Below are 14403 nucleotides of genomic sequence, written 5' to 3'. Positions count from 1 at the left end.
GGTGAGAGGAGACAACCCCTTTAAAAAATATATAAACTAGATTGTAGGTTAGCCCTCTGCTCTCAATAAAAAGTAATATGCTATTTTATTTCTCCCTAATAAATGACACCCCCCAAAAACGGGTGTCGCAGCAAAGATCACTGTAGCCGCAGCATTATAATTGAGTAGGTTCATCACATACCCTCTGCCTGTTTGCAAATCAGAAATTCTGTATATGTATGGAATTCATATTTCTCACCCATTCCATTGGGGGACACAGACTATGGGGACACGGACCATGGGTATAGCTTAGGCTTCCACTAGGAGGAGACACTATGCAAATAAGAAAAAACAGCACTGGCTATACCCCCGGAGGACCTCAGTTTTAGCTTAGTGTCGGATAAGGAGGTGACGCTCCAGCAGGGTTGTCCCTGTAGTTTTTTCTTCTCTTGTTTGTTGTTTTTCTAATCAGAGGACGCAGGGTCGCATGGTGCGTCCCTGGTCTCTCAGCGGAGCAAGCGCCGGGGTCGAATGACCATCCCAGGCTACCTCCCTTTCCCCCCAGACGATAAGTGGAGCCGGGCTCGACCTGCAGCTCCGGCGGTCTTCCAGATCCGGGGTCACCTAGTCCTGCCCTCTTTCCAGTGCACCTCCTCTCCTTGTGCCAGATGACTGAAGAGGTGAACCCCATGCTGGTCCTGAACAGAGGGTGAAGACTGCAGGATAAGTACAGCGGCTCTCCTGCAAACTCCTTCTTCCCCGTGCTCACACTGTGACACGGCTCTTTAGGGCTTGCCTGTGGATCTGGGTGGGCCTACTGGGTGAGAGGGAGGAGGTTCCTTCTTGGGGCAGTGGCTATTTTCAGCGCCCCCTACACGGCGGGCGCTATTTTCAGAGTCGGGGTCTGCCTTTTTTCATGTTTTCCCGCACGCACAAATTTTTGGGGCGCGCTCTGTGACGCGATTGGGGGGTTGAGCCTATCGTGTCAGCTCCGCCGCTTCCGCTTTGCCTCAGCGCTTCACCCACGCTTGGCTGCTACTCGCAGGTCACGGTAGGACAGATAGTGTTCCGCAAAACTGTAGGAGACCCTGATTCCGGGATTGCCGCCGTCATGCCAAGACCTGGGGCCCCCAAAAAATCTAAAGCGACTCCTCAGGTCCCACTTGGATCCTGTATGGTTTGCTGCTTGCCACTATCTGTTACAGGCTCCTGTGACTCTTGCCTTGCCTTGGGACAGGATCATCCTCCTCCACCAAACCAGCCCAGTCCCTCCTCCGCCCCTCTGGAGTCTGCGGACTCGCGCGCGACCATGGCCTTTATGGAACGCATGGCGGCCTCAGATCCACCGCCTGCGATGACTGTGGTTAGCACCGCTCCACCTCCCGATGCCCCCCACAGAGGACGCTCGACCGTTAAGAGGCAGCGTACGCAGCAGCATCCCTCCTCGGATGACTCTGCTTCTCTCCCTCGCCTGGAGGCGTGTTCAGCCTCTCCCCCTCGCAGGGACTACAGGTCTGAAGGGGAAAGGTCCGGCTCGGACGAGGACATGGAACCCTCTCCTAAGCTCTCCACCATGGTGGCAGACTTGGTCACGGCGGTCCGTGATACCTTTGACATCCAGGGGGAACCTCCTTCTGCTAGTAGCCAGGAATTCCCCCTTTTCCACTCCAGAAGGGGTCGTGCACCAGAGGCAGTCACATTCCCCATTCATGGAGAGTTCGCCAAGGTCCTTTCAAAGGCTTGGGAGCGCCCTAATCACCGTTTTTCTGCCACAAGGCGCATGGATACTCTGTACCCTTTCCCGGCAGATAATGTGCAGCAGTGGTCTTCTCCTCCTCCTAAGGTCGACCCACCGGTGGCCAATTGGCTAAGAATACGGCAATACCAGTCCCGGACGGGTCCTCCCTACAGGACTCTTGACAGGCGTTTTGACTCTTTCCAAAGCCATCTTTACTCTGGTGGGCACAGGTCTGCGGCCCGCATTCACCTCTGCCTGGGTAGCCAGGGCGCTTTCTGTGTGGTTGCAGCACCATCATCAGGACCTCGCGGAGCAGGATGCCTCTGTGGACACCCTGAACTTCATCCTCCAGATGTCCCAAGCGACAATATTCCTCTGTGAGGCCTCATTGGACGTCAGCACTCTTTTTGCGTGGGTTTCGGTCCTCTTGGTCACTCAGCGCAGGGAGGTCTGGTTGAAGGTCTGGGACACCGACGCTTCCTCCAAGCGCTCCCTCACTAACCTCTCACCTTTGCGGGCTCCAGGCTCTTCAGTGCCAAGCTGGACGAGATTAACTCTGACGCTACGGGGGGGCAAGAGCGCACACCTGCCCCAATCTAGATCCAAGCGCACCTTCAGAGCTCGCCCCTTTGGCTCTAGAAACCAGTCCTTTCGGCGCTCCTCCTCCAGGTCTGCGGCGGCTCTCAGGACTCCCGCAAGAAACCTTCCTTTAAGCCTCAACCTTCCTGGAGAGCTCACGTTCAAGTCGCCTGGGCGCTGGAAATTGTAACTTCCGGTTACAAGATAGAATTCGCTTCCAGACCTCTGGAACGTTTCTTCCCTTCTCGGGTTCCGGGGGATCCGGCCCGAGCCTCGGCCCTTTTACAAGCTGTCTCTTCCCTTCTGGTCCAGGGAGTAGTTGCCCCAGTTCCTCTGCAGGAACAGGGTTCTACTTAAATCTCTTTGTAGTGCCAAAGAAGGAGGGATCAGTGCGTCCGGTCCTAGACCTGAACCTCTTAAACAAGTCCCTGCGGGTGCGAAGGTTCCAGATGGAATCCCTCAGCTCAGTTATTGCTTCTCTTCTTCCAGGGGAGTTCCTCGCGTCAGTGGACATCCGGGACGCCTTTCTGCATGTCCCTATCGCAGAATCTCACCACAGATTCCTGTGCTTTGTCATTGGCGGCCGTCATTATCAGTTCGTCGCCCTTCCCTTTGGGTCACTCATGGCGCTTCTTCGCACCAGGGGCATATCTCTGTTGCCCTACCTGGACGACATACTGGTAAAGGCTCCCTCTCAGTTCGGCTGGCTGATCAACTTCCTGAAGTCCTCTTCAACCTTCCCAGAGGGTGACCTTTCTGGGAATGATTCTGGACACCACTGCAGCCCGGGTATTCCTTCCAGATTGCAAGTTCTCACGGATACGGGAGTCAGTGTCTCGCCTTCTGCATTCCTGACTGAGCAATCACCCGGAAGAGTGGGGCCAGTCTATTAACGCGGTACGCTTCCGCAATGGCCAAACAAATCCATCGGGAAATGGAGGACTTCAACGCCAGCCCTAGTCTCGACCCGTCTAGAATCGCAAACAGGGAATCTGTCCACTGGAAAGATGTCGTCTGGGACAGAGACTTGAACTGCTCGTACCAAATCCAGGGTATGGAGCGACTGCTCCCGAGGATGAGACGGGTCCGGACAAAATGAAGGGAGAACAGTCTCCTCATTTAGATGGAATTCAGACACCACCTTCGGCAGGAAGGACTGCACATGGCGAAGGACCACCTTATCCTGATGGAGGATCAGGAAAGACTACCGCTATTAGACCGCTCCCTGTTCTGCGGTAAATGCGTGCTCTTACCATCTGTAGTAGAAGCTTTGTACTTACCATCTGTAGTGTCCGAAATAAATTATCTCATCCAGGCGCTTACCAAAAAGTCTGCTGCTGGTAAAGGGGAGGGCCGTCGGGGTCCGCTTAGTAGCATTATCTGCCGCCCAACAAGAGAGCCATAGGGTACGGCGAATAGCCACCAACAGAGCTGACGAACGAGCCATAAGCCTGGCCGCGTCCAAAGAAGCTTCACAAATATATGCACTGGCATAAGAGGGCTTGCCAGGGCCATATCTGCAAGTGATACGGATGAGAAAGATATTTACTGTGTATCAAAATATTTGAATGCGTTATTTTTCAATTGGCTATGCATTTTTGGGGAGACAAGGTAACCCCAAAAAAATGCATGTCTCGCGTGTGTGTTTTTTTTGTTTGTTTGTTTTTTGTTTGTTTGTTTTTTTTGTTTTTTTAACCATGTAAGGTGATGCCTGACCAGAGGAGCCCCCTTCTGACCAAGACGTCTGGGGTGTTAGTAAAACGGGATCTGATTTATTTCCAACCTGTATAACACAGCTGGCACCCGCTTTATATGGAGCTGGTTGAATATACATGTACAGTGGATGCTGCTAATTAAAGTGCCATTTCTACAGATTTCTCTGGCTTTTTGGCAGTTAAAAATCTATTTGTCTGTTATCAGTAGTATAAACCATGGAATACATAATGACTATCTGTTGGGTTTTGTTTCAGGTTGATTAGTTTGATCATTTTATGTTATGAAGATTTGATTTTTTATTTTTTTATTTCTCAGTTGGGAGTCAAGGCCCTTACTTTCAGTGACTTGATCCAGGCCCAGAAGGAGATTTTTGCCCACAATCTTCAATTGAAAGAACAAAGCCGGCAGCTGGAGCTGGAAAATGGTGAATTGAGGAACCGTAGTTTGCTGTTGGTAAGATAGTAAATTTGTGTATTTATTGTCCTATCCACATCATGCAGTCTAGGCACCTGTGCTGCGCAGACAGGTTGCCTTTAGGAGAAATTGCATACTAACCTCATTGGACTACTACAAGCAATCGATGAGCAATGTTATTAGTGATAAGCAATTGTATCCTTAGGGATTTTCACACATAATATCCATTCACTGTAGCCCATATACTTTCAGAACCTATTTCACAGTCCTGGTATTGCAATCCAAATAATCACAGCACTCGTCTATTAATTGGCTCTCAGGGTGCTCGCCTAGACACGTTCCCAGCTCCACCTCAGGAATACTTTTCATGTCAATATACAAATCGACAGCATTCCAGACTTGCAGGTGAAATAATCAGTGATTTTTATTCAGCATTGCATGGTTATAATAAATTCAAGCAACGTTTCGGGCTTCATCGGGCTAATGAGAAAATATAATAATTTACAATTAATTAAATGTGGTACATGATTGAATCAAATGCAAAAATACATTATAATATAATAATTTACAATTGGTTGCAAGAATACATGATTGTAAATTCATATTCCTACAGAAAATCAAAGTACATAACAGATATATAATCGGGCAATGAAGCATGCCGTAGGTGCAGAAGTACGTGGTATGCAATTAGGGGGTTAGCACCACTCTAAATTCTAGACCCACAAGAGTGGCTCAAAACACAGGCTGAATAGATAAATAGAAATAAGTGACTAGAAGTGACAGAATCAACACCAGAGGCCTGGGTGGTACAGGGATGGAGCAGGCGGCAGAGAACAGAGACCATTGATAATAAATGAAGAAAGGTTGAGAAAGGCAAAAGTATAAAGAGCTTACCCTGGTATATAATTGCAATCCTATGGACGCCAGCGCTGAGATGAAGGGACCCACGGGGCCTTTTGATGTCTAATAATGAGTGGTGACACTTGTGAAGCATGTTCCAAGAACCTCATCTCTACTATTTCCAGCCCATTTGTTCTGGGTGGGTCAAATGTTGTTACCAAGCAGACTATTGAGATCTATGTATATATTACTTTAAAAAAGGTTTCTTATCGCATTTTGTCATGTCCCCTTACTATAGTGGTTGTTGATTTAGCCTGGTTGGTTAAATAAGCCTATGTCCACATGGCTATTAGAGTGTTAATGACAGGCTTTCCTACTACCCCTGTCATTTCTATATGGGAGTCTAGACCTTTGGATCATATGAGGTTTGGAATCTTAGTACCGCTCGCGCATGTGCTAGATGCGCAACAGGCATATCCAGGAGTTGTTAGGCTCTTGCCCTATCCCAAATTAGTACCCGCGTCTTCAGTGCGTCATCCACATGTGCACCCGGAGCCCTGGCTAAGCACGCTTTACCCCTAGCTCCCCTACAGGTCTTGCTCCGCCCATTAAGCTTATTTAAGATGGCGTCCACAGGATTGCAATTATATACCAGGGTAAGCTCTTTATACTTTTGCCTTTCTCAACCTTTCTTCATTTATTATCAATGGTCTCTGTTCTCTGCCGCCTGCTCCATCCCTGTACCACCTAGGCCTCTGGTGTTGATTCTGTCACTTCTCGTCACTTATTTCTATTTATCTATTCAGCCTGTGTTTTGAGCCACTTTTGTGGTTCTAGAATTTAGAGTGGTGCTAACCCCCTAATTGCATACCACGTACTTCTGCACCTACGGCATGCTTCATTGCCCGATTTATGTATCTGTTATCGTGTACTTTGATTTTCTGTAGGAATATGGTGGTGCAAAAGGGCTCCGTTGTGTTCCTGACAGGAATACATTGGCTAAAGTCTCAGTTCTTAACATCAGCTTGTAGGATTAGCCAGTGTTGTCAGTTGCATATCATTGTGGTGCACCTATTGCAGTGATTGTAATATAATCATTTATAAAACATGTGTTTTTGCATTTGATTCAACCATGTACCACATTTAATTGTAAATTATTATACTTTCTCATTAGCCTGATGAAGGGCTACATATAGCCCAAAACGTTGCCTGAATTTATTATAACCATGTCTGGCAAAATAAAAAATCACTGATTATTTCACCTGCAAGTCTGGCGTGCTGTCGATTTTGTATATTTACCATTTCACAGTCCTATCACATAAGTAAGGAGTGGTTGGATAAGTTAGAAAAGGTATAATCTATATAATATAAAAGAAATGCTAGACTGGCATTTTGAGAAGCTTTTAACCTGCAAATGGACTTAAATGTGCATTCATTTTAGTTATGTTTTCCCCCAAATGGATGCACAGTTACAATCATGGATTGGCAAGAACACAGGAACTGTGCCCACATCATCCGCAGACTCTACTGTGGCATCTGAGCAGTCCTTGACAGGGCGGTCATGGGTACAGGTGTGTTACCATGGTAGCCAAGGGCAGTGTCAGTATTTTGCTAACGGGTATAACACACTGTATAATGTATACACTGGTGATCTACCCTGTAACAACTGTTTAATAACAAATGTTTAAATAAAAACACACCACCTCTCACCATAAACGCAGTATGTCAAAAGAATAATAAAAAATAAAGTACACATAATTGGTTTTGATACCCCTGTAACATGAAGTCTTAAATGTTTCCATTATGTAACTCTGCACAGCAGCATTGTACACATACCATACCGCATCCCTTCTATCATAATTGTCGTGTTCCCCCAAGCAATACGGTAATTTTTTTTTGTTTTGAACCATTATGGGTTAAATGAGCTAGATAGTATTAGATAGACAAGAGAGCCCATCTGTTGGCATTGATTTGGCGGTAACTAAACTGCCCCTCATCTCCAAAGCATCCCATGTCTGAATCAGCAGTTACCACAGGAAAAGAACGCCAACCTCAGTGAGAGCATGTCATCCCTACGGCCTGTGACTCTGCATCCCATAATAAAGACTGCTACCTGGGTAAATCTCAAAAGTCCCTTTAATTGATGATGGATTTCTGGAGCCTGCTGAAGGATTAAATGCTTTTTTTCAATCTGCAGGACAATGCTTATACAAAGATTACAGATTGCAAATTATAAACATGGCCGATGTGGAATAAGCCAATCATTTGTGATATCGGTGTTCTCTTTGATGTTTATGAAATGGATGATAACCATGTCTCTACTGGTTGTCATCCATCTAGACATTAGAAGTGAACGATACCTGGTCATGTAGACCTGATTCTAGTCTATCCAACCTGATGGGAACACTACCTTGATCACCTGAATATATAACTTCCTTTCCAAATAAGGCTTATATGTCTATACTCCTTCCACTAATTCGTATATATAGAATGCATAATCTTGCCAGTCCAGTGGAGCATGATTGGTACATATTACAGGTATTGCGCACTGTCCCATTAGTTGTTAGATCAGTGTCAAATCATCATTTGTGATGCTGTTGACTATCTCTCTTCACCAATCTAAGTTTAAAGGGGTTATCCAACCCCTATAATGACACCCCCCACTCCCCATGTCTGGGCCCTTCATATAGGTTATACTTTTGTCATTATAGGGAGTTGGATAACCTCTTTAATATTGGGGTAAAACCTGTTTTTGTTTTTGTTTTTAAGCATACATTATGTTGTCATGGGAGGAGAGTGTTCCTTGGCTTGTAGTGGTGAAGCATATAGAAACCATTTGCTTCCCCTATACAATTCACAGTAATACTGCACGCTGTTCTGGAGTGTACTGCACACTGCCCCTGTGCCTTCATCAGGTACTTAGAAAAGCAAAAAAAATGACCACTTCAGAACTTGTTATACATCTTTACTTATTTTTCTGTTGTCAAATTCTTAAAGCTGAAAGCGCGTTGTGAAGAGTTAAAGCTGGACTGGAATACACTGTCCCTGGAGAATCTGATGAAGGAAAAACTGGCACTAAAGAATCTGATTTCAGAAAAGCAAAAGCACTGTTTAGAGTTACAGGTATGTGAAATGATGTATTCTAGCTCTGATTAGATTTCAAATTTTACTTGGCTTTGACAAGTCCAATGACTATAAAAACCCGTCAAGCTGCCATAAGAATGCAGAAAATGTTGAGAAATGGATGAAATTTACTGCTGCTACCCTTCGGCCATTGCCTGCCTATACTGGCCCTGTGTATAATGGCCTGTGTTCTGTGACCGCAGTCCTCTTAGAGGCGGTGCATATACTGTAGCTTCTTTTAGGAGCCGACATGTTTTTTGTTTGTTTTTATTCCGTTACTTTAGCTGTCCTGACTGTTAGGTTGAGTTGAAATTTGCAATTGGATATGTTAATGCAGATTCTCCATAGAAAATCTCATAATTTATAGTGCAGTACTAGTGAACATGATCTTCAAAACTCAAAAAGAAAATCCATGCAGAATTCTAGCAATGATCATTATGTTGCAGATTTTTACTGTGGATTTTCCCCTGTCCAGTTCATGGGGTGAAATCTTAGCCACTTCACTACTGGAGGTCTTTTCGTTTTTGCGTTTTCATTTCTCGCCCATTTTCCTTGGGGGACACAGACCTTGGGTATAGCTCAGCTCCCTAGGAGGCGTGACACTAAGTAAAACTGTTAAGCCCCTCCTCCATCAGCTATACCCTCAGCCTGGAGATAGAGGCTACCAGTTTTAGCTTAGTGTCCAAGGAGGCAAGACACTCCCTGCTACTGCAGGGCTGTTTTCTCCTTGTTATTTTTACTTTTTCTTCTAATTTTGTTATTTTATTTTTTCCTAGGGATACCAGAGACGCATTAGACCTCTCTGCTCTCCCGGGGTTGAGCTGCGCCAGTGCCAACTTATCTGCACTGCTGCCTCCCCCACAGAAGCAATAGGAGGATCTGGGCAGCAATGGCTCCCCTACATCCCGCCAGCTAGGGGGTCGCCCGCACGCCAAGCCCCTCTTCCAGCTTCCTGCCACTGCGGTGCCAGTGGCTGAAGGGGCGACCCTGCTGGAAGGGACTGAGGGTGAAGACGTCGGACGGTGAGATGGCTATTCCAGCCCATACCCCGTCCCTATCTGCATCTACCCCTCTGGGTAAGGGGGGCACCCGTGGTCGCTCATTCTGAGCGCTCATCTGCAGGACAATGCAGCACAGCAGCATCCTCAGCACCCCCACGCCGTTCCCCCCCTCATTCGGGGCTGACTCCATTTTTCTCTTCTCTCTCTCCCCCTTCCCGCCGAGAACGGGGGGCGGGGCTTAGCGGTCCCGGCAGGGGGCGGGGCTTACGTGCGCGTCATTTTGGGGGCGGAGCTACGTTCTCCTTCACAGGAGACATTTCAAGAGCTGGAGGGGGCGGAGCTTGTTCCCTGCGCTTTCTGCTGAGGTTCCCGCGCTTCCTCACTCCTGACAGGAAGCTGGGACACGGTGGGGGACTCTAACCTCCTGTGTACATCGCTCGGCTTCTGTGGGCGCTCTCTGCTGCTCTCTGCTGTTCACTGCTTCTCTGCTGCTGCTGATCTGGGCCATCTCCTGAAGTTCTTCTGAGGCACTGGTAGGACAGTTAACCCTCTCCTAACCCTCCTGGTCATAGCTGCTATAACCCTTTGTGGTCTCTATATTAGAGTACAACCACACTTCAGCATGTCAGATCCCACAGGTGCCCCCAAACCCTGGTACCATGCCTGTACCGCCGGTAAGGAACTTTTTCCGCGTGGGCAATCTGAGCCGCATTGCCTTGCATGTCAGGGCCCGCTTCCCGCTGCGCCCCCCGGTGCCTCTGAACCCCCTGACTGGGCTAGGTCTCTGTCTCAGGCGGTGGAAAGCCTTACACACGTAGTGGGCCGTCTCGTGGATAGACCGCCTCTCCCGCAGGCTGCCACAATCCCTGTCGCACCCGCTGGGACTACCGTTTCTGCCGCCCCCACTGGTTCCCTGCCTCCCAGGAATCTTCCAGGGCCCGGCATACTCAGAAACGTTCAAGGGTTGAGCGCACATCTTCTCCAGATGCTTCGCTCTCTCCGCCATGCGTGCGAGCTCAGTCAAGTCTATCCTCTCAAAGGGATACGCTTTCTGAGGGAGAACTGGCGGATTCGGACGTGGACATGGACTCAGAGCTTCCGTCCAAATTGGCGTCCGCGGTGGGGCATCTTGTCACTAGCATCCGTGATACCTTTCAGCTACACGATGACCCCCCCCAGCTCTGAACAGGCCGGCGTGTCCTTTCTCCGCCCCAAACAGGCCTCCAAGGTTTTTCCCATACACGCTGATTTTTCTTCTGTGGTATCCAAGGCTTGGACTCGGCCTAATGTCCGCTTTATTACACCCAAAAAGCTGGACATTTGTTATCCCTTTCCAGCGGATTCTGTGACCACGTGGACATCCCCGCCTAAGGTTGATCCTCCCGTGGCTCGCCTGTCCAAAAGCACTACTATTCCTGTACAGGACGGATCTTCCCTCCAGTCTGAGGACCGTCGTACGGAATCCCTCTCCAAGGCCATATTTACTGCCTCTGGTTCGGCCCTTAGACCGGTCTTTGCCTCCGCCTGGGTTGGCAAAGCGGTCTCTGAATGGGGTTTGCAACTGGAACGGGAGTTAGGGTCGGACGTCCCTGTTCAGGACCTCCGTTCCTTAGCCCAACTAATTGTTCAGGCCGGAAAATTCGTCTGTGAGGCCTCCCTTGATGCGGGTGCCCTCATTGCCCGTTCCTCTGCCCTGGCAGTTTCTGTCAGGAGGGAACTCTGGCTGAAGGTTTGGGCGGCGGACGCCGCTTCCAAACGCTCTTTGGCCGGCCTACCATTCACGGGTTCCCGCCTGTTCGGAACCCGTCTGGACGAACTTATATCAGAGGCCACGGGTGGGAAGAGTACTCACCTCCCCCAGGCCAATGGGCGCCCCCCGTGGTCGCGCTGGTTCGTCCCGTTTTCGGTCCTTTCGCAAGCCCACCGGGTCTAGACCCGCGGCCAGTTCTTCTTCCTCTGGCCCAGCCCAGGATAGACGCAAGAAGCCGTTTTTTCGGACGCAACCTACCTGGCGCAAGTCCCAGCCTGCACGGGCTCCCACAGGCCAGCAGCCCTCTGCCTGAAGGTGCTCCCCCACCCACCCGGGTGGGGGGCCGCCTTCTCCTATTCAGGAACGTATGGCGGGCCCACATCTCAGACGCATGGGCGCTCGAGATTGTATCTTGCGGATACAAAATCGAATTTGCGTCCATTCCGCCAGACCGTTTCTTCCGATCCCGTCCTCCGCGAGATCCCGTACGAGTGGCCGCCTTCTTCGCGGCCATTCACTCTCTAATGGACAAGGGTGTCGTCGCCCCCGTGCCTCCGACGGAAAGGTTCAGGGGGTTCTACTCGAACCTCTTTGTGGTTCCCAAGAAGGAAGGCTCAGTGCGTCCGATCTTGGACCTAAAACGCCTGAACCGTTTTCTCCGACTGCAGAGATTCCGGATGGAGTCTCTCAGGTCCGCAGTGGCCTCCCTGGAAAGAGGGGATTTCATGGCCTCAATCGACATTCAGGATGCATACCTCCACGTTCCGGTTGCTCCATGTCATCACCGCTTCCTGCGCTTCGCGGTGGGGGACGATCACTTCCAATTCGTCGCCCTTCCCTTTGGTCTGGCGACGTCTCCTCGAGTGTTCACCAAGGTCCTGGCCCCTGTCTTGGCCCTTCTACGTTCAAGAAGTGTTTTTCTTCTCCCATACTTGGACGACATCCTGGTCAAGGCACCCTCCTTCTCTCAGACATCCCGCAGTGTGGAACTCACTCTGGAGACCCTGACGCGGTTCGGTTGGATTATCAACCACCCCAAATCTTCCCTTACCCCCTCCAGACGGCTGATCTTCCTGGGGATGCTCCTGGATACAGAGTTGGCGGAGGTCCGCCTTCCGTCGGACAAGCGTCTGGCCCTTCGCGGGTCGGTTCGCAGTCTCCTCCGTCATCACCGCCCTTCCCTCAGATCCAGCATGCGGTTGTTGGGAAAGATGGTTGCCTGTTTCGAAGCGGTGCCGTTCGCACAATTCCGATCCCGCACCTTTCAGAGGGCAATTCTGTCGGCCTGGGACAAATCACCGAGGAGTCTGGACAGGACCTTTCTTCTGCCTCCCCTGGCTCGGGCTTCCCTCGGCTGGTGGTTGCATATCCCTCTAAGGGGGAAGTCCTTCCTTCCACTGAACTGGCTGGTGATTACCACAGATGCCAGCTTACGGGGGTGGGGGGGGGGGTTTTCCCTCCCCGGTCCGTCCAGGGCGTTTGGTCTCTATCGGAGTCCAGACTTCCAATCAATATTCTGGAACTGAGGGCGATTCTTCTGTCCCTCAGACACTGGACCCATCTGCTGAGGGGCCACCCTGTTCGGATCCAATCGGACAATGCCACGGCTGTGGCATACATAAACCATCAGGGAGGCACTCGCAGCGATGCAAGAGGTGACCCTCATTCTCCTCTGGGCGGAGACGCACGTGCCGGCCTTATCTGCGATTTACATCCCGGGGGTGGACAACTGGGCGGCGGATTTCCTCAGCCGGTCCACCATCGACCCGGGAGAATGGTCCCTGCACCCAGAGGTGTTCGAAGCCCTTTGTCTTCGCTGGGGTCGCCCCGACGTGGACCTCATGGCCTCCAAATTCAACCACAAGGTCCCCCTATACCTGGCCAGGGCACGGGACCCGAAGGCATACGGCGCCGACGCGCTCGTCCTTCCGTGGCGCGAATTCTCCCTTCTGTACGTCTTTCCTCCTTTTCCCCTCCTGCCACGGGTTCTTCGGAGGATCGCGGCAGAGGGCGTCCCCGCGATTCTAATCGCCCCGGATTGGCCCCGCCGGTCTTGGTACGCCGACCTAATGTTGCTGTTGGCAGACGCACCGTGGCCACTGCCCTCCAGGGAAGACCTTCTCTCTCAGGGACCGATCTTCCACGAGCATTTAGGCTCGCTACGTTTGACGGCGTGGCTATTGAGACCGCCGTCTTAACGCGACGGGGTTTCTCCGCGGACGTAGTCCGCACCATGATCCGGGCTCGTAAGCCCGTATCCTCTAGGATCTACTATCAGGTTTGGAGGTCCTATCTGGGGTTCTGTGAGTCCCGGAGCATCCCACCTCTCCGGTTTTCTCTTCCCACAATCCTGTCCTTCCTCCAGTCGGTCTGGACCTGGGGCTGTGCCTCAGTTCTCTGAAGGGTCAGATTTCGGCGCTGTCTATTCTTCTCCAGCGTCCCCTGGCCCCTCTAGGGCCAATTAAGACCTTTTTACAAGGGGTGGCTCACTCTGTTCCGCCGTACCGCCCTCCAGTTCCTTCCTGGGACCTGAATGTGGTGCTCTCGGCGCTCCAATCAGCCCCCTTCGAGCCTTTACGGGAGGTCTCCCTTCGCCTTCTGTCCTGCAAGGTCATCTTTCTTGTGGCCGTCACGTCTCTCTGACGGGTGTCGGAGTTAGCGGCTCTTTCTTGCTCCGAACCTTTCCTGATCTTCCACCAGGATAAGGTTGTGCTTCGGCCTGTCCCGACTTTCCTGCCAAAGGTGGTCTCCGCCTTTCACATCAATGAGGACATCGTCCTTCCGTCGCTCTGTCCCTCTCCTTCCCACCCCAGAGAACGGGAACTGCACCGTCTGGATGTGGTCAGGGCGTTGAGGATTTACTTGGAGGTCACCGGGTCCTTTCGGCGCACGGACTCCCTGTTTGTGGTTCCGGAGGGTTCGCGCAAAGGGTTGGCGGTCTCCAAGGTGGCTATTGCCCGTTTCATTAAACTGGCGGTGTCTGAGGCTTATCGAGCCAAGGGCAGACCTCCGCCTTTCGGCGTCACTGCTCATTCCACCAGAGCAGTCGGAGCTTCCTGGGCGCAGAGGCATCGGGCCTCGGCTGAACAGTTGTGCAAAGCAGCCACTTGGTCCTCTCTGCACACTTTCACAAAGTTCTATAGGGTGCATACGCATGCATCAGCGGATGCTGCTTTGGGCCGCCTGGTTTTGCAGGCAGCGGTTTCCTGATGCTCTGGTGGTGTTCCGCCTTGGGTTTGTGGTCCCTCCCTTCTTGGACTGCT

General features: G+C 50.7%; 1 protein-coding gene across 5 annotated transcripts in view; it reads left to right on the top strand.

Moving 5' to 3' along the window:
• DOT1L (DOT1 like histone lysine methyltransferase) overlaps positions 1 to 14403 on the top strand; it is a 167338-nt gene that overhangs the window by 108511 nt on the left and 44424 nt on the right. For all 5 annotated transcript variants that reach the window (XM_044268984.1, XM_044268978.1, XM_044268995.1 and 2 more), the window contains exons 18-19: positions 4328 to 4465; positions 8264 to 8389. In XM_044268984.1, coding sequence (XP_044124919.1) covers positions 4328 to 4465; positions 8264 to 8389 — 264 coding nt within the window. The remainder of the gene's footprint in view (positions 1 to 4327; positions 4466 to 8263; positions 8390 to 14403) is intronic.

The sequence above is a fragment of the Bufo gargarizans genome, chromosome 1 (genome assembly GCF_014858855.1).
Source record: "Bufo gargarizans isolate SCDJY-AF-19 chromosome 1, ASM1485885v1, whole genome shotgun sequence".
NCBI lineage: Eukaryota > Metazoa > Chordata > Amphibia > Anura > Bufonidae > Bufo > Bufo gargarizans.
Note: the sequence above shows the minus strand (reverse complement) of the source record. Positions and strands in the feature narration are given on the sequence as shown.